Source organism: Eubalaena glacialis, chromosome 5, assembly GCF_028564815.1.
Source record: "Eubalaena glacialis isolate mEubGla1 chromosome 5, mEubGla1.1.hap2.+ XY, whole genome shotgun sequence".
Lineage (NCBI taxonomy): Eukaryota > Metazoa > Chordata > Mammalia > Artiodactyla > Balaenidae > Eubalaena > Eubalaena glacialis.
The window spans coordinates 106,729,833-106,750,516 of NC_083720.1; the positions used below are offsets into that span (position 1 = coordinate 106,729,833).

The 20,684-nt window shown below is 41.8% G+C and overlaps 1 protein-coding gene across 1 annotated transcript in view; it reads left to right on the plus strand.

Moving 5' to 3' along the window:
- Positions 1-6,618: 6,618 nt before the first annotated feature.
- CDS1 (CDP-diacylglycerol synthase 1) overlaps positions 6,619-20,684 on the plus strand; it is a 70,200-nt gene continuing 56,134 nt past the window's right edge. Inside the window, exon 1 of the mRNA XM_061191549.1 lies at positions 6,619-7,278. Coding sequence (XP_061047532.1) covers positions 7,162-7,278 — 117 coding nt within the window. The 5' untranslated portion in view covers positions 6,619-7,161. The remainder of the gene's footprint in view (positions 7,279-20,684) is intronic.

Sequence of the window (20,684 nt, forward strand, 5' to 3'; positions counted from 1 at the left end):
AATTTGCTCTGCAAGTAAGCTAATTGAAAGTTTTGCCTTATAAAAATCTCAGTGTCCTTGCACTGTATTTTTAAATCAATAGAATGTTTTCATTGCACCACTAATTCCTCCTCAAACATACTGGAAATAACTTGGCAGAACCAGTTAGTAAGTCATTTTGGCATTTGTTCCCTAAACACAGCAGTACAGTATTTACCGTCTGAGTGGTATGTTGCTGAAGCCAGGTTTGTTGAGAAAAAAACACACACTGCAGTATTAGGTCCTTCTTAAGCATATTAGGTTAACAACCCCTTCTGGTCCACCCAAAGATACTCTAATCGATTTCCTGCTTTAGGCTCTTCCCAACTGCCTGGTGGGCACAGTGAAGGCCACAGCCCCTTCCCACTCCCATACATCAACCCATACCGGTTAAATGCAGAAAATGCATCAGATACTAAATGATCAAGGCACAAATTATTGTTGTTAAGAGGATGGATGAGATTGATTTAATCTCCATAATAATTTAGGATATTAATATTAATTCAGGGAGCAAATCAATTAAATCTCTTAATATATGATAAATATATTTTTTCTAAATCAAACTGTGAGAAAAGAGGGGCAACAGACAATAGGCATTACTAGAAATACATCTAATTTTAAAAGCCTTTTGTAATATGCAGGAATAAAATAGATTCACTACGGAAAAAATCTTTTAAACATGCTTGCTGATATTTTCCAAACCAAAAATTAGGCTTCATAAAGTCTAGCAAAATGTGTCTTTTGTTTTTGTTTTTTGCTATGAGAATATAAAGACATGGGAAAGTTTTGTAGATTTTTCAAAACCATTATCATACATGGTTATATATTTAATAAATACACTTACTGAAAAAAAATACATATAATTGGGACGATCTGGAAAAATCCAAGATGTGTAATCTTCCTGACCAACAATAGTCAATCTTTAAAGTGCTGTGCTTCATTGACTCAATTAAACCATCATCTAAAAAACTCACCATTATTTTATGTACTGCTAAGAAAAATTAAATGGCCAATTAAAATATAAAACAATGTTTTCTTATTACTTATTATTCTTATCAACTGTAAGACACACTATGATTTCAGAGAGGTTAAAATGTAAATTAAAAAGGGTGTCTTAAAAAAAAAAAAGGGTATCTTAGAAGAGATATGGTATTTGATATGGCTTCAACAGACATGAATCGTATAGCTTTTTTTTTTTAAAGAATTCCTTTATTTTTATTATTTATTTATTTTTAGCTGTGTTGGGTCTTCGTTTCTATGCAAGGGCTTTTTCTAGTTGCGGCAAGCGGGGGCCACTCTTCATCGCGGATGCGCGGGCCTCTCACTATCGTGGCCTCTGTTGTTGCGGAGCACAGGCTCCAGACGCGCAGAGCTCAGTAGTTGTGGCTCACGGGCCTAGCTGCTCCGCGGCATGTGGGATCTTCCCAGACCAGGGCTCGAACCCGTGTCACCTGCATTGGCAGGCAGATTCTCAACCACTGAGCCACCGGGGAAGCCCGAATCGTATAGCTTTTATTTCTCTGATCAGTAAGGCTTTTTTCACAAAGAGATCTTATGGCTATTATTGCATCTTATAAGGAAATGATTCCATTGTAAAAGTATAAGTACACAAGAGTTTGTAAAATAAAACAGAAGTGGGAAAGGTCAGCTATGGCAACGGTGGCACCCAGTGGCTGGCACCCTCACAGTGATGGTGCAAGCTGTGGTGGTCTGTGCCAGTGGGTCTAGCAATGTGGGCCCTAGTTGGCTGGTATGGGTATGGCTTTGACTATGGTCCTTGCTGCTGCTGGGCATCCTTTGTTTCTACCAGTTTTCTATGCTGGGTCCTCCAGCTTTCCAAAGAGTTCTGTGACCTTCTTATTAACCTTTCAATAAATTCTTTGCCTAAGTCAGCCAGACTTGCATCTAAGAACCTTGACTGATGATACTTCTGGATTTCAGCCATTTCTTGAACAGAGATAATTGATATAATTTGAAGCAAATCAGTGACTTAGCTCTTCTAAGGACAGTTACCAATCTCTTCCACTTCTCTAAATGACCATCTCCAAAAAAGATATAAATCCAGCCATATTCAACATTTAAAAAATAATTGAATCATGCAGTATCAAAAGCACACATACACCCATTCTTTTAGAATATAACTTACAAAGTTATAGAAGGAATAGGGACTTCCCTGGTGGCGCAGTGGTTAAGAATCCACCTGCCAATGCAGGGGACACGGGTCCAAGCCCTGGTCCGGGAAGATCCCACAGGCCGCAGAGCAACTAAGCCCAACTAAGCCCACAACTACTGAGCCTGTGCTCTAGAGCCCACAAGCCACAACTACTGAGCCTGCATGCCTAGAGACTGTGCTCTGCAACAAGAGAAGCCACTACAATGTGAAGCCCACACACTGCAACGAAGAGTAGCCCCTGCTCCCTGCAACTAGAGAAAGCCCGTGCACAGCAACGAAGACCCAATGCAGCCAAAAATTAATTAATTAATTAAAAAATAAGGAATATACTACCTATTTTACAAAGGAATTAAATCACCAAAATATAATTTGCTCAGATTTACTATGATTCAGTGGAGAAGCTAGAAATGGAAGGAATTCTGCAGTCATCATACATATGCAAACTACATGGTAGTAAATTGATTCTAGTTAATAATAGGAAATGCCAATTTCATTAATCTTACTACTGCTGAAGGATAAAGCAAAAATTAATTAATTTGATAGGCTGATGATTTCTTTGCAATTATTTGCCAAGTTGCCCTACCTCATTTCATAATTTCTATGCACCTTACCAAAGCAATGTCAGCATATCCCTTTTTCTTCAGAGTCTTCTGGGGTGTTGCAGCTTTAGTGAGTTTAGAAGTTGAATATTGCTCTCCTTGAGACATGCAGCTTTTAATAACATATTGATAAATGGTAATAATAGGTAACACCTGTATAGTGCTTCACTAGGACCAAGCATTGTTCTAAGTACTTTACGTATATTAACCAATTCAATCTTCATAAGAATTCTGGGAGGAAAATAGTATCACCCTTATCCTCATTTTATACATGAGCACACTGAGGTACAGAGGGGTTAAGTTACTTGACTGGTGACACGGGCCAGTAGGTGGCAGAGCTGGGACTTGAACTCAGGCAGGTTTGCTGATGAATTCCTGTGCTTAATTGTTATAACAAGTTGCCCTCTCTTAGAATTTACTTGTTTTTGCTACTACTTACTTGCAGTACATAGTGAACCTGGCAGAATTTAAAATACAAAAACCTAGGTTTCAATTCCAAATTTCCTTGGCAAACCTGGGTAGTTTACACACTGAACCTCCTATTTTCCTCCTTGTTAAATAAGAATAATAATACTTGTCTTGCCTACTTCATAGGTTGTTGACTAGAATCAATAAAATCATGTGAAAATGCTTTTTAAAGTGTTACGTAAAGAGTTATTACTTAAACTTTGGACACGTCAGTTAGGATGTACCTTCAGCTGTGTGTGATGAAATGTTCCATAAAGTTAATTGGGTCACAGCTAGAAGATGGCGGAGCTATGACTTGAAACCAGGGTCGTCCGTATATAAAACCGTGCTTCTTACTATATCCCTGTACTTGCTCCTCTGATAGTCAGATGTAATTGATGGTACACTGTTGTTTTCCTGTGCAGTTTCATTGAAAATAAGAATGTAAACATAAATTGTCCTTCAATAATTTACCACAAAATGTTTCTCAGGTGGGCCTAAATCATAAATTTCTATCTCTGACTTACAGATGGAACTGATGGAGGGCAACAGAGGAAGATAGGTCAAGCGACAAAAACTATAATGCAGGTGTCCAAGCAACCAGAAACGCTTGGCTGAGGAAGATTTCTTCTTTCCCTGGCAGGCTGGGGACATTCCAGTTGAGCGCCTTTGAGCCTCTGATGTGGAAAGCAGTTCAAATCCCCACACAAGAGGGGAATGTTTATCAGTCTGGGAACATTTTGAGGGTACTCAGGGAAGAGGGTGATAAGGGGTCTCTCCATCTCATAAGCTTACTACTTCGGGCAAAGTCCCTCCATCTTTGGGCAAAAGCGGAGGTAAAAAAAAAAATCTACTAAAAATCATATAAATAGAACTCTCTCTTTCCTCTTTAGCAAACACCTCGCTAAGAGTTATAAATCATTTCAATATCACTAAAGTAGAAAATCTACAAATCAACCAAGAAATGTTGGCCAAGTGTCTCCTGTGATTAGCCTATGCATGTGCTTTGAGTTTACATGATGCCCTCTAGCAGATTAAAGTCTTATAAACCTAACAGGTGAGGCCTCAGAAACCATTACGTGCCAGATTTTGTGTCATCGAACATAAATGTAATAACCTTTGAGAACGTAAGCTCTCTGAATGAAGAAAAATGAAAGATAAAAATTAAAAAGAAAAGAAGAACGTTAAAAAAGTTTGAGACTATAGGGCTCAGTAAGGCCAGTTCTGGTTGACTATATCATAATATACCTTAAGTAAAATGCACCAGTCGTTACTATAACCCCCTTTTAATACATCTTAAAGTCAATCTTTCTCCTATTCACATAAAGTGAAAAACAAAGACACGTGAGTACCTTTCTAAGGCTAATATAGACCTTTTTAGTTAAAAAAAAAATACAAATACTATATATCTTTCCCTGGTTATGCTATACCTCTGCCATTCATTCATTTCTTTGTTCACTTCTTCAACAAAAGTGTTGACTGTATGAGAGTGGGGGCCAGTCCTGTGGCAAGGGATTGGGCTGTGAAGATGAATAAACAGTGGTTCCTTCTGTCTGGGTTCAGTGTAATCACTCAACGAGTGGCAATAACTATAATGAAGGCAGAAAGAAATGACCATTTCCGCTGAAATACAGAGCTTAAAGAAGAGTGAGATAAAGTAGTAAACCACTCTAGTCTGGCAGTCTCTGCCCTGGTCCCACATTTCCTGGGTCAGGGAATACTATTTCTCCTGGCGTGCACTCCTGTCCTCTGTTGTTCCCTCCTGCCACTTTTCTCATTACCATTTTTTCTCCTGTGGCAAAAGAAGAAGAAAGTCAAAGGAGCTATTGGGTTTACTAGGGGAAGGGGAAGGAGGAAACCATTCAGGTGCAATGCTAGGTCCCCTTTTCTTGAGGCATGGGAGAAAGGAAGGACTGGGTTCTGATAAAGGGAGGCTTTAGTTGCAGAATCATGTGTAAGCTGGAAGGGACCACAGAGGCCATCCTCCTTACTATCCACTTTATAGTTGGGGACATTGAGGCTTAATGACTTATCCAAGGCCACACCCAGTTAGTGGCATTGGCGGAACTAGGACCCAGGTGGGAAACTCCACCACTGCCTTCAGCAGTCTCTTCAACCTTATGTTCCTGACCGTCAGGCAGCGTTTCATCTCTGGTCCTCCAAAGAAATGAAGAACAATTGATTAAACTAGTCACCCATAGTCTTCTGTTCCTTAAGGAAAACCACACCATGACTGTGACTCAAAGGACTTATTTTCATATCTTTTGTCATGTTAATTACTCTTCCCATAAGACTGACTGAATTTTCTCTCTATCCCTTTGAAAATATGGTGACGTAATCTGAACTCAGAGCTTTAAAGATTTGTTTGATGAAGTAAAATAATGTCTTTGTGCTCTGCTTTTCAATGCATCCTACTTTGACTTTCTGTTTTTGCTTGTTATTCAATTTTCGGAACAACCTTACTTATTTTCAGGGTGTCAGTAATGACCTGAAGAAATTTCTACTGTTGATTTATTTCTATAAGGGTGCTTTCCTGAACGTTGTCCTGTTTGTATGACGGCCTGTCTCCTCCCCCCGCCCCCCATTTGTCAGCTTGTCAGTAATGACCAGGTGGTACATACATGTCAAGAAAACTAATCACCTTCTAACAGGATTTGGAACAGAATTAATGCGGATCTTGTGCCCTTCCTGTTCCAACTTTAGCAGCCCAAGGTCCATGACTGCTTAGAGATTAGCTGGTTGGCAACTGCACCCCGTGGCACCTCAGGGTCCTGGTTCTCTCTTCAGGCCCTAGGCAGTGAATTTGGAGAGATTTCAATACTCGAGCTCCTTGGAGACAGAGTTTGGGTATGTGGTTGAAACTGGCCAACCCGGGACGCCCAGTGAGGCAAAGGCATCTCCTATTTTGCAAGCGATGCCACTGGGTCACAATGCCGCGAAGTCGTCGAGTTCCTCCTGCCAGACAAGTTTCTGCTTCTGGACGCCTCTAAACCTCCGACACTCCGCGGTGTATCAAGCTGCGGCGGCTGCGGCGCCGTTCGAAGGGGTAGTGCTGAGTGCTGTCAATGCTGACCAGGCGTCTTTGAGTAGTTCTTTCAGCCCTCCCAGTTGCTCCGTGACGAGCCCCCAAGTTCTCACGCCTCACTTCCAAGCAAGCTGCTCATCCCTCCTCCACCTCCCTGCTCCTCACCTTTGTTCCAGCCCGCACAATTTCTCAACGCCGCCACCTGTGTGCGCCCAGAGACCCGGGCGGAGCCTCGGTCCGGACCCATGACGTCACCCCTCCGCGATGGAGGCGGGGCTGTGGGAACCGCAGTGCAGCGCAGAGGGGCGGGGCGGGGTGGGGCTTGCGGCGCGTGACCTGGCTGCGGGAGGCAGCAACCGGGAGAAAGGGGTAGGGGGGCCGGGACCTGCCGACTCCTGAGTGCGGGGGCGGGGCGGGGAGTGGCAGGGTCCGGGCGGCTGGCGCCCGGTGAAGCGCTAAAGCGGGTCACGCTTCCTCCTTCCCTCCCCGTCCTTTCTTCTCCTCCCACCTGGGCCTCTGCGTGGGGACGCGCACCTGGCAACCGGCGGCCGCGCTCCGCCGCGCCCCCACCTTCTCCGCTCTGGCCGGGCGCCCCGAGCCTGCCCTGCACCCCGAGCCCGCCCCCGGCGCCCGCCCCTCGCCTCTCTGCCGGCCCCGCGCTCGCTGGGGGCGGCCTCGAGCGCTCGCTCGTTGATGCCGTTTTGGGGGTGACCCGGCGCGGCGGCGGCGGCGGCGGCGGCGGCGGCGCCTCCACGGTGGGGGCGTGTTAGTGGCCGCGGCTTTGCGGGACGTCGGGTGTGTAGCTGCGGGGTGGCAGGGCGGCCAGCCGGCGAGACCGCGCGTGCAGCTCGGGTTTCGGGACGCTGGAGGAGAGCGCCCCGGCCGCGCGGGAGCGGGACATGTGGGAGCTCAGGCACCGGGGAGGCTGCCCCGGCCCCGGGGGAGCGGTGGCGCCGCCACCCCGCGAGGGAGAGGCGGCCGGCGGCGACCACGAAACCGAGAGCACCAGTGACAAAGTAAGTAGAGCCGCGAGAGGCGCGCACCCGCGCCCCGGCTGGGTCCTGGTTGGGGCCGGGACACCTGGGAGGGAGGGTGGGGCCCCACGGAATGTCAGGTGAAGTTGCGGGCTGCGCCCCCCTCCCTGCCTGGCTTTGTTTCCTTCTTTCTCACGTGGGACTCGGACCCCAGCGATGGTGCGTTTCCCAGGATGACCTCGACCGCTGCCAGGGTAGCTGGATGATTCAACTTGACTCTAATTTAGTTTCTGCCCATTCGAGTCCCCCTCCCCGGGGTCTGCGGCCGACGCTAGAATCGGGATGGAGCCTGCCGCCCTAAGAGCCGCAGCTTTCTAGTAGCTGCCACCTCACACCTCTTCTCGGGAGAGGAACACAGTTAGTAAGGACTAAACTTAAGTCATGCACCTTCGCTTCTAACATGCCATTGGATCCTGACGCTGGAGACTTGGCTTCTCGCGCTCCCCCATCAGCACTTTCGTTTCCTCTATCCTTTTTCAGTATAATAGATTTTGGAGGTTTGAGAGGCTCCTACACGTGACCCAGTTGTGACCCTCCACGGCCGACAGTGCAGCAGTAGATTTCATTTTACCTGACACGTTAATTCAGGAGGACTTTTTAAATTCCCATTTCTGTAGATTGCCTTTGCTTCACATTTAAGAATAAGTAGATGTAATGCCACTATTCTTTTTAAAGGTAGAAGAAAGTCAAAGTTCAGCTTATTTGGTAATAAGTTTAGGAAATTGGGCCAGGCGATAGATTGTTTTATAAAATCTTCTGTTTATAAGATTCCATTTTATCTTAGAAACTCAAAGCACTTAAGCTATTCCTAGAAGCATTCTTTTTTGGAAGCAGGTATTGCAGTTTGAATTATAGAAATGAAGTAGATTGCTCAAGGTCAAGTCAGTGGCCTTTTGGAACTAGAAACTGTTCCCTGATTCCTTTTTTTCTGGTTTGCACTGTTGCTGAGACTCACTCACAGTTCTGATTTGGGGAAGGTTCCACCTGGAACTTGATATTGATGAACTTGAGGTAACCCCTTATAAAGCTCTGGCAGGAACATATCCGACAACATCATGAAATAATAAATTTAACAGTGATTTTAGGCATGAAACTTTAGAATCAATGGGAAGACAGATCCTTTTTTTCCCCCCTACCCTTGATAGGCAGGTGGAATAAAATGAGTCTGTGATAGAACATATGTATCAAGGAATTATACAAAGTGTAACAGTTTCTAGCTTCTGAAGGTTGATGTTACAAAGCTAAAAAGAGTGGGCAAAGAATAGTTTTTGTGAAGACTGCCTTGGAAACTAGACCAAAAATAGAATTAATTAGGTTGGGGTTTGTTTTGTTTTAGCACTGATATAGTTCAGAATCAAGGAAATACCAGCTTCCCCATGTTTACTTCCTTAACTGGAACAAGCTTTTAATAAGAAAAAAACATGTTCAAGGAAGCCATCCATAAAATAACTTTTGAATTAATTAGTTTCTTAACACCCTAATATATTTAAAATGGAAACTACTTCTCTGGTTTGATTTGACTCATTAGAACTGTTGTCTCTAGCTATCTGTGAGTGGGTTACCTCACTGCATATTTATTTATTTATTTATTTATAAATGCCACACTATTGGTTTTCATTAATACATACCCAGCGGGATTTTGTTTTCTGAGAGTAGGTGTTGCCATGTGTAACCTGTTCTGTTAAGATTTCTTAGACAAGGATGAGCATTTTCTAAACCATATCTAAAGTATTGCATACTTTTAGAGTTTATTGCAAGGAACTTTTGACTTGGCAAGCCTTGTGTCACTGAACTCTATCCTCTGTATGTCCTTTCTTATCAGGGTGTATATTTGAATGCACCTGTATTTCCAGGTCAAGGGCCATTATAAAGTCAGTTTGCACATCGGAGGCTGGTTAATATTTGGTCCATTGAAATTCTTTTAAGTGCCTTCTCCATTCAAGTTGCAGTAAAGGCAAAACTCTTATGGAATTAATGAAAGAAGCACAGGAAGTGTGTTATATTCTGCTGTTATGGTACACTCCCGTGCCATTTTGTAGTCTTTTTTATAATGGTGTTATTAACATGACCTTCTCATTGTTCAGGACCTGGAGACATACTGAGAGAAAGTTCTGTGGTCCAGAGCATTAACACGTGAAAAGGTGCTTCTTACCTGCAGGGGAATGTTCCCAGTTGCTAAATGCTGCAGTAATACTTGAAAGATAACAAGACCACTTCTTCGAGGAACCCCCCCAGGAGATATATATGAGATAGATTTAATATAAGTCTGAACAAGGCTTATTGTTAGCAAAGAGGGCATAGCTGGATGCTATATGGAGATAACAGGAAAGGCTTTAAGAGGAGGTGAGGGTTTGAGCCTTGGAATTAAAAGATGCCTGGGGACTCACCAGGTGGACAAGTGTTAGGGAAGGGCATTCTAGGCAAAGGGCATGTGGAACTGTTTCGTAAATCAGCATTCTAGGCACAGGGAACTGAGCTTAGTTTTATAATGCTGGAGCATAAACTGTATGTGTTTGTGAGGAGGGGTTGAGAGTTTCAGAGTCTTGTGAGGGAGGTTAGGCTTTCTTCCATGGACTCCTGGAAGCCACTGGAAAGTTTTTTCAGAGGCATTAGCCTATCATTCTAGCAGCACTCTGGAGAAAGTGTTGGGAAGGGGAGAGACCTGCCACAAAGAAACCAGATAGGAGTATATTGCAAATGCTATGTATATGAAATATTGAGGGCATGTACTAAGTCTAGTAGGAGCTGGGGAGTAGGGGTTGAGAGAGAGGAAGTGTATATTAGATAATGGTGATGGGACCTAGACAAGGGTGATCAGGATAAGACTAATAAAAGAAGAGCCTGCTGGGAGACACATTTTGATGCACAACTTAAGAGACTTAGGAAAGAAGCAAAAATGATTGGGCAGTTTTGCAGGGTTTTTCAGGTTATGAGCGAGATGGGTGAGTTGGGTGGGGCAGGAATGGCATTCTTTAAAACAGAGAAGTGGTTCAAGGTGGTGTTGGGAACTGAAATGAACTGTCAGGTGTGGAGACTTTTGATTTGGATAGAGAGGGCAGAGAACTGAAGACAGAGCCTTGGGAGGTGCCCATGTTTAGAGTAGGGTTGGAGATGTTAGAAGGCGCCAAGATAATGAGGTCCTGGGAGCTAAAGGAGGAGGAATTGCTTAGAGGATATCATCACTAGTATTTAGAAATGAGGAAGGGGCAGAGAACATGGAATTTAGCAAAAGATCTTTTATTTTTTTTATAATACTAATTCATTTAATTTCCCTCTCAATTTCTTTCTTTCGTTATTTTTATTTATGGCTGCATTGGGTCTTTGTCGCTGTGCGCGGGCTTTCTCCAGTTGCGGCGGGCGGGGGCTATTCTTCATTGCGGTGCGCAAGCTTCTCATTGCGGTGGCTTCTCTTGTTGCGGAGCACGGGCTGTAGGCACGCAGGGTTCAGTAGTTGCAGCATGCGGGCTCAGTAGTTGTGGTGCACGGGCTTAGTTGCTCCGTGGCATGCAGGGGACACGGGTTTGAGCCCTGGTCCGGGAAGAACCCACATGCCGCAGAGCATCTAAGCCCGTGCGCCACAACTACTGAGCCTGTGCTCTAGAGCCCTCGAGCCACAACTACTGAGCCCATGTGCCACAGCTACTGAAGCCCACGTGCCTAGAGCCTGTGCTCCACAACAAAGACAAGCCACCGCAATGAGAAGCTCGTGTGCCTCAACTAGAGAAGGCCTGTGTGCAGCAACGAAGACCCAACGCAGCCAAAGATGAACAAAGAAAGAGAGAGAGGGAGGGAGGGAGAAAAAAAGAGAGGAAGGGAGGGAGAGAGGGAGGAAGAAAGGAGGAAGGAAGGGAGGGAGGGAGGAAGGAAGGAAGGAGGAAAGAAAGAAGGAAAGGAAGGAAGGAAAAAGGAAGGAAGGAAGAAAGAAAGAAGTCAAGTGGGAGCGCAGATGCTGATGAGGGTGGGCAGTCCCTAGGGAAAAGAAAGTAGACATGGTGTGGAGAGTACAGGTGGTTGGAGTATTCAAGGAAAGGAAAAAAGGAATCGAGGTTAGATACAGAAACATTTTGAAAAGCAGAAGAGGAGAGATCAGTGTTTGACGCTTTAAATTTTCCCAGTAAAGTAGGGTCTGAGAACCACAGAGCTTCAAGAGATCTTAGAAACAATTTAGTTCAATCATACATATATACATATATGTGTGTGTTTGTGTATGTGTGTGTGTGTGTGTGTGTGTGTGTGTGTGTGTGTGTGTATTTTTAAATAATAAACTTGCCCTAGACTGTGTTTGTTATTGCCCGAAATGACCTCAAGCGGGTCGCAGAGCTGGAACTAGAGCTCATCTCTGACTGGGACACCTTTGGAATGTCATTTTAGAGAGTGTGATGTAAGATGACCAAGAGGCAACTGGCAGAATTATCAAACTCAGTGAAGATTCAGTTGAAATAAAATAACACAAATTTGTTATGTATTGAATTAGCATAGTTCTTAACTCAGTAGCAGTAGTAGTCATAATAGTTGATGCTTGTAGAGTGATTTAGAGAAAACAGTAATTTTACATCTTTCTTTTTTTGTTCCTCAGCTATATGGGTTAGGAATATTTCCCATTTAATAGCTGAGAATAAGAAAGGCACTGGGAGTGTTTGTGGTCGGGAATGCCAGGACAAGGATGCCAGAGGAGTGAGTGAGCCAGGGGGGCCAGGATTGAACACAGTTAGGGTAGGCAAGAAAGTGGACGGAAGCTCAAAGAGGGCTGTTGAAGCACTGGATGGATTGAGAGAGATTGAGCAGTTGAAGTGAAGCCTAGACCTAATTGACCGGACCGGAAGTGGGAGAGAAGTGGGTACACAGGGAAGCCGTGGCCAGTATGGGGAGCACCGGTGGAATAGTGCACGGTCAGGCGAGGACCCCTTGTGGGGTTGTATGTGGGGATGCTACTCTGATACAGATTTGGGTTTGTGAAGTTGAGGGTGAAACAGTCTGGAGGTCAGTTAACTTCTGTCCTTCCTCATTTGAGATGGGTGTAGTTTCTTTCAAAAATATTCTAATATTTAAAAAATAAACTTTTAATTTTGGAACTTGTGTTTCCATAAATTCTTCACTTTGGCACACTTCACTGTGAGTTGTCTTGGTGTCACTTGAAGGTGTGCTAAACATTTTCTATATTTTTTCCATCTAAATATAGGCCATTAATAAAATATGAATATGTAGATCTAGATATCCAGAATAAAATATAAGTTGGTACTCCCCAATTGTTCATCAATTGTTAGTCACTGTTATCACCCAAATAAGTTTCCATGTTGTCATTTGCAGCATATTCATTTTATTTAACAACAGTTTTTGAATGCTGGCTCCCCAGATACCACCAACCCACCAGTTGATAAGACAAAGTTGAGTTTATTGCTTCCTGTGGTGAGGAAAAACACCACCTCAATACTAAGCTTTGGCAGAGCTTGGAGGGGGAAAGGCAAGGCTGGATTTTATTGAGAATTGGAAGTTTGGTTTAAGGCAGGTCTTTCAATGCAGGGTCTTGATTAGAACTGGGTACGGATCACAATGTAACAGTTTGGGATTGGTGGCAATAGCCAGGCAAGGATTTGGAGGCAAGGGTTCAAAGAGTTTTAGGAGGAAACTTGTTCGTTGGTGCTTCCTATTAAAGGGTTGATGTTTTTCAGAAGTTCTTGTGATGAACAGTTAGCTCCAGAGCAAGTATCTGGGAATAGTAAAGCTATGGTAATGAAGGCGATTGGATTCTAAAGTCATGTTCATGGAGGCAGTAAGCTTTGTGGGGTGAAGGCATGTAGTTTCTTTCTCACATCTTTAAAATACGTGGAAACAATGAAGAGACTGAGAGAAAATGCTGAAATCAGTAGTATAACCTACCATTCTTTCAAGTAAGACCTGTTTAGCTTCAAGATTTTTAAAAGGCCCCCTCCTTTTAGGCACAGAGCTCTGTGTCATTTGAGGGTTTCCTTTTGCTTGTTTGCAATTTTAATGCTGTACTATGTACAGGGAGGGATCAGTGTGAACCTCAAGGGACCTGTAGTGGAGAAGCTGACCCTGATTGACTCACTTTTTAGGGGACCAGGTGTAAAAGGGGTGGAAATTGTGATTGATTTAATACGTTATCCTTTGTTGCATTCTAAACTGCTGCTTACCTTCATTAGTTTAGAGACTTTGGAGCCATCATCTTGAATGGTCTGGAATCCCATGCCCTTGTTCTTCCTGCTTTCCAGTCTCTAGTATTGAGAAGCACCTCAGTCCTCTTTCCCTGTCCGCTGGCTCCTGCACACTCTTCAGGAGTCACCATAAGCTACAAGTGACATACACTAAAGTGACCATACTTACACTGTGCAGTTGGACATGTGCAACGCCGATGAGTTCATCACTGCAGTAAAGATGATGAACAAACCCCGTCACCACTAAAAGTCTGCTCCTGCCCTTCTGTAATTCCCCTTCTACACCTTGATAACCACTGATCTGCTTTCTGGCACTATAGATGAGTATGTATTTTCTAGAATTTTATATAAGTGGAATTCTATACATACATACATGTATGCATATACACATTGCATATGTATGTATACATATACATACTATATGTACATTTTGTCTGGCTTTTGTTTATTTATTTATTTTTAATTTATTTTTTTTGCTGTGTTGGGTCTTTGTTGCTGCGCGCAGGCTTTCTCTAGTTGCGGCGAGCGGGGGCTACTCTTCATTGCGGTGTGGGGGCTTCTCATTGCGGTGGCTTCTCTTGTTGCGGAGCACGAGCTCTAGGCACGTGGGCTTCAGTAGTTGTGGCTTGCGGGCTCAGTAGTTATGGCTCGTGGGCCCTAGAGCGCAGGCTCAGTAGTTGTGGTGCACGGGCTTTGCTGCTCCGTGGCATGTGGGATCTTCCTGGACCAGGGCTCGAACCCGTGTCCCCCGCATTGGCAGGCGGATTCTTAACCACTGCCCGACCAGGTAAGTCCATGTCTGGCTTCTTTTTACTGAGCATAATTTTGAAATTCATCCGTATTGTTGCATACTTCAATAGTTCATTTTTGTTGCCAAGTAGTATTCCACTGTATGGATGTAGCCCAATTTGTTTTTTTCAACATTTGAGTTGTTTCCAGTTTGGAGCTATTACAAATATAGCTGCCATGAACATTGTGTACAGTCTTTGTGTGGATATATACTTTCAGTTCTTTGGGGCAGATACCTAGGAATGAAATGACTATGTCATAGGGTGGATGTATTATTTAACTTTTTAAGAAACTGCCAAACTGCTTTCCAAAGTGGTTGTACCATTTCACATTTCCACCAGCAGTGTGTGAGAGGTCCAGTTTCAACACATCTTCTCTGAGACTTGGTATGTTCAGTTTTAAATTTTAGCTGTGCTAGAAGATGTGTCATAGTATCTTACTGCAGTTTTGATTTGCATTTCCCTAGTAACTAAGATGTTGAACATTTCTTCATATGCTAATTTGCCATCTGTGTATTGCCTTTGGTGATACGTCTGTTCAAATATTTTGCCCATGTATTTTAATTGAGTTGATTGTTTTCTTATTAAATTTTGAGAATTCTTTATGTGTTCTGGACGCAAGACCTTTATCTGACCTGTGATTTGCAAATATCTTTTCCCAGTCTATAGCTGTTTTTTCATTCTCTTAACACTGTTTTTTTTTTTTTTTAATAATGATTTTGGAAATCTTTTAGGATTTACTATTTATTTATTTTTAAAATTTTATTTATTTATTTTTGGCTGCGTTGGGTCTTCGTTGCTGCATGCGGGCTTTGTCTAGTTGCAGAGAGCGGGGGCTACTCTTCGTTGCAGTGCACGGGCTTCTCATTGCGGTGACTTCTCTTGTTGTGGAGCACGGGCTTTAGGCACGCGGGCTTCAGTAGTTGTGGCTCGCAGGCTCTAGAGCACAGGGTCAGTAGTTGTGGCACACAGGCCTAGTTGGTCTGCAGCATGTGGGATCTTCCCGGACCGTGGCTCGAACCCGTGTCCCCCGCATTGGTAGGTGGATTCTTAACCACTGTGCCACCAGGGAAGTCCAGCACTGTCTTTTGAAAAGCAGAAAATTTTAATTTTGAAGTAGTTTTATTTATCAGTTTTTCTTATATGAATCATACTTTTGTTGTCATATTTAAGAAATCTTTGCCTAACCCTAGGTCCCAAAGATTTTATGGAATTTTTATATCTTTATGTAAATGTCTATGATTTGTTTTGAATTAATTTTTGTAAATGGTGTGAAGTAGAAAGTTTTTTCTTCTTCCTTCCTTCCTTTCACATATGGATATCTAATTATTCCAGCATCATGTATTGAATTTACCTTTCAACTTTGTTGAAGTCAGTTGGCCACAGAAGTGTGGATTTATTTCTGGACTCTCTCTTCTGTTCCACTGACATTTTTTTTCTTTTATGCCAGTACCACAGTTACAACTTTATAATAACTTTTGAAAACAGGTAGTGTAAGTCCTTCAGTTTTAGTTCTTTTCCCCAGGTGGTTCTGGCTCTTCTAGGTCCTTTGCATTTTCACATAAATTTTAGAATCAGTCTGTACATTTCCACACACGAAAAAAGCCTATTGAGATGATTGGGATTGCGTTGAATTTGTAGATCAGTTTGGAGGAAAATTGTCATTTTAATTTCCTTTCTGCATCCTGGCTACATTGCTTAGAGCTGTGTAAACTTGGGCACTTTACTCAACCTTTCTGAGCCTAAATTTTTCCACTTATAAAAAGGATGTGATTATTTACTTATCTGTAAGGTAATGTGAGGTATAAATAAATCAATATTTGTAAAGTACTTTTGTTCTTATTTTCTAAGTACATTTCACTGTAGGAATTAGATTTACAGGGTAATAAAGAAAATTTAAGTTTTTCAACTTTCATCCACGATTTACCAGAAATACTTTCATTATCATTTTATATTTGGAAAAGAGTAGTCTTTCAGAGTCAGAAGCCCTCATTTTACATAAGTGCTACTGAGAGTGGGGGCTACTCTTCAAGGTGACTTGGCCAAGATTACTCACCTAGCAAGAACAGTTGAGAACTATTTTAATCTTAAATGTTAGCATGAGCTGACAGACTCAGTTCATTCAACACATATTTACATAGTGCCTAATAAATGCCAGCCACTGTGCAAGGTCGTCTGCCAGCCTCTTGCGAGTCAAAAGTGAGGCCAGTAGTATTTCTTCCTCTCACAAAGCTTATGAACTACTGGGGAGGGTTGTGGCACATCACCATTATTGCCAAGTGGACTTTGAGGTGGTGTGCTGAAAGTCCAATGGTTTTATTTTTTAAGGAAACCAAGGGCTGAGTTTCTTTAGGGTTAAGTGTTTTGCCTTTTGTCATAGTGCTAGTTAGAGGTGGAATCAGTACCGTCAGCCCTCATATCCGTGGGTTGCAAATCCATGGATTCAACCAACTGTGGGTCAAGATATTGGAAAAAAAAAAAAAAAAAAAATCCCAGAAAGTTCCAACAAGCAAAACTTGAATTTGCTGCATACTCACAACTGTTTACATTGTACTTACAACTATTTACATTGTTTTGGGTTTTATAAGTAATCTAGAGATGATTTAAAGTGTATGAGAGGATGTGTGTAGGTTATATTCTCTGATTTTTGTATCTGAGGGTGTCCAGGAACTATTCCCCACCCCCCTTCCCCCACTCCCACCAGGTACTGAGTGATCACTGTACTTGCAACTCCTGACTCCTAGTCTGGTGCTCTTTCTGCAACCTGGTGATGTGCCCTTATGGAGCCATTTCCATTAGTCACTGTCTCGACTACCACTCACACTATGCCTGCAGCGCTCTGGGTTACCGAAGGTGAAAAAAAAGAGAGCAAAGCAAAGAAAAAAATGTGATGTGTTCCCTCATTCTAGATGTCAAAAACCTGCTGGCACATCAGACTAACAGCAGGTTCCCTGGTGTTTTCAGGAGATGTCCTGTCTGGTGGTTTACTAGTCAGCATCTCTCTTCGTTTAAGTTGCTCTGGGGCCAACTGACTCTCAGTGTCACAGTGGGAATGTGACATTTGTTTCATTTGTCAATTTTGGTATAATGTCACATTTAATTTCATAATTGTTTAGTAAGAAAGTTGTAGTTAGTAAACAAAAGTTTATTATTGCTTTATGAAAACTGATAATACTCCCCCAAGGCTAACATTTTATTTGTTAAGCCACTTAATGAGGAATTGGATTCAATAGTAATAATAGCTTACTATTTCATTGACTTAACTGAGTCCTTGGCATTATATTAAATGTTTCCATTTTATGGATAAAGAATCAGTTAGAAGGGGTGATGAAATTTGCCAAAACGTTGGTGCTAATAAAGACTGAGTTTGGTTTGAGATTCCTAAACATTTTGAATCCCTAGGCGCTTTCACTCCTAGTATCACTTCTGGCCCAAGATTCTGCTCAAAGCTCCTTCTGCGTGTATTCACCTCCTGAGAATATTCTCTTCCCTCTGACCCAGCTCAGTCCCCTTCCCCCAGTTCCCCCCTCAGTAAACCACTCTCCCAAAGCATTTGTGTGTGTAGCACTCTTTAATGAAGGTTGCTGCTAGGGGTGGGTAGAGGAGAGGGGAGGACATAGGAGTGGAGGCTGTTCCTTACAGCAGAATGAACAATTTCAAAACTGAGCATGAGGCAACTCTTCTCTTAAAATTCCTTAGCCACTGTATCCCTGGAGGTTCTACAGTGACCGTCTTTGTGTAACGGCCCCAGCGTACACACACAGTTCTTGTTCATGCACTCTTTGAAGTCAGTTTGGGTTTGAAATAACTTTATAAAAAATCACACCACCAGAGCAAATGCTTTTGATCATAGTTTACCTGTAAGTAAAACAGCAATGATAGTGTCTGTTTGACTTGTTTCATTAGGATTGTCTCTTTTTTTTAAAAAAAGCATATTTTTTTTTTCTGTACCTTATATCCTTGTAGTTATTTACTTTATACACAGTAATGGGTACCTCTTATCCCCTACCCCTATTGTGCCCGTCTCCCCTTCCCTCTCCCCCCGGTAACCGTTAATCTGTTCCCTATATCTGTGAGTCTGTTTCTGTTTCGTTAGCTTCGGTTTTTTTGTTTTGTTTTTGTTTGTTTGTTTTAGAGTCTGCAAGTAATTGATAAGATGTACTGTTTGTCTTTCTCTGTTTGACTTATTTCACTAAGCATAATACCCTCCAGGTCCATCCATGTTGTTGGAAATGGCAAAATTTATTCTTTTTTATGGTTGAGTAGCATTCCATTGTATATATATATACACCACATCTTCTTTATCCATTCATTTGTTGAGGGACACCTAGCTTGCTTCCATATGTTGGCCATTGTAAATGATGCTGCTTTGAACATTGGGGTGCATGTATCTTTTTTAATTAGTGTTTTTGATTTTTTCAGATATATACCCAGAAGTGGAATTGCTGGATCATATGGTAGTTCTATTTTTAGTTTTTTCAGGAACCTCGTAGTGTTTCCACAGTGCCTATACCGATTTACAATCCCACCAACAATGCACAGAGTTCCTTTTTCTCCACATCCTCGACAACATTTGTTATTTGTGGTCTTTTTGACGATAGTCATTCTGACAGGTGTGAGATGATATATCATTGTGGTTTTGATTTGCATTTCTATGATAATTAGTAATGTTGAGCACCTTTTCATGTGCCTTTTGGCCATTCCTATCTCTTCTTTGGAAAAATGTCTATATAGGTCTTCTGCCTATTTTTTGATTGAGTTGTTTGGTTTTTTTGATATTGAGTTGTATGAGCTGTTTATATATTTTGGATATTAATCCCTTATCAGTCATAACATTTGCATATATTTTCTCTCATTCAGTAGGTTGTCTTTTTGTTTTGTTGATGGTTTTCATTGCTGTGCAAAAGCCTTTAATTAGGTCTCATTTGTTTATTTTTGCTTTTATTTCCTTGCTTTAGGAAACTGATCCAAAAAAATACTGCTACAATTTATGTCAAAGAGTGTTCTGCCAGTGTTTTCTTCTAGGAGTTTTATGATTTCCAGTCTTACATTTAGGTCTTTAATCCATTTTGAGTTTATTTTTGTATATGGTATGAGAAAACGTTATAATTTCATTCTTTCACATGTAGCTGCCCAGCACCAGTTATTGAAGAGACTGTTTTTCTCCATTGTATATTCTTGCCTCCTTTGTTATAGATTAATTGACCATAAGTGCCTGGGTTTATTTCTGGGCTCTCTATTCTGTTCCATTGATCTGTGTGTCTGTTCTTGTGCCAGTACTATACTGTTTTGATGACTGTGGCTTTGTAGTATAGTATGGAGTCAGGGAATGTGATGCTTCCAGCTCCGTTCTTCTTTCTCAGATTGTTTTGACTATTTGGGGTCTTTTGTGATTCCATACAAATTTTAAAATTATTTGTTCTAGTTTTGTGAAAAATGCCATTGGTATTTTGTTAGGGATTGCATTGAATCTGTAGATTGCCTTGGGTAGTATGGTCATTTTAACAATATTAGTCCTCCCAATTCATGAACATGGTATATCTTTCCATCTGTTTGTGTCATCTTCAATTTCTTTCATCAGTGTCTTATAGTTTCCTGAGTACAGGTCTTTTACCTCCTTAGGAAAGTTTATTCTTAGGTGTTTTATTCTTTTTGATGTGATTGTAAATGGGATAGTTTCCTCAATTTCTCTTTCTGGTAGTTCACTGTTAGTGTACAGAAATGCAATAGGTTTTTGTATATTAATTTTGTATTCTCCAACTTTATCATCATTGATGAGCCCTAGTAGTTTTTTGGTGGCATCCTTAGGGTTTTCTGTGTATAATATGTCAACTGCAAACAGTGACAGTTTTACTTCTTCCTTTCCAGTTTGGATTCCTTTTATTTCTTTTTCTTGTTTGATTGCTGTGGCTAGGACTTCCAATACTGTGTTGAATAAAGGTGGCAAGAGTGGCCATCCTCACCCTGTTCCTGATCTTAGAGGAAATGCTTTCAGCTTTTCACTGTTAGGTATGATGTTAGCTGTGGGCTTATCATATATGGCCTGTATTATGTTGAGGTATGCTCCCTGTATACTTACTTTGTTGACAGTTTTTGTCATAAACGGGTGTTTTACATAAAAATTTTTGTCAAAAACTTTTTCTGCATCTATTGAGACAATCATATGATTTTTATTATTCAGTCTGTTGATTTGTTGTTGTATCATGTTGATTGATTTGTGGATATTGAAAAATCCTTGCATCTGAGACAGATCCCACTTGATCATGGTGTATGATCTTTTAAATATATTGTTGGATTCAGTTTGCTAATATTTTGTTGAGGATTTCTGCATCTATGTTTATCAGCGATATTGACCTGTAATTTTCATTTTTTGTGATATCTTTCTCTGGATTTGGTATCAGGGTGATGCTGGTACCATAGAATGAGT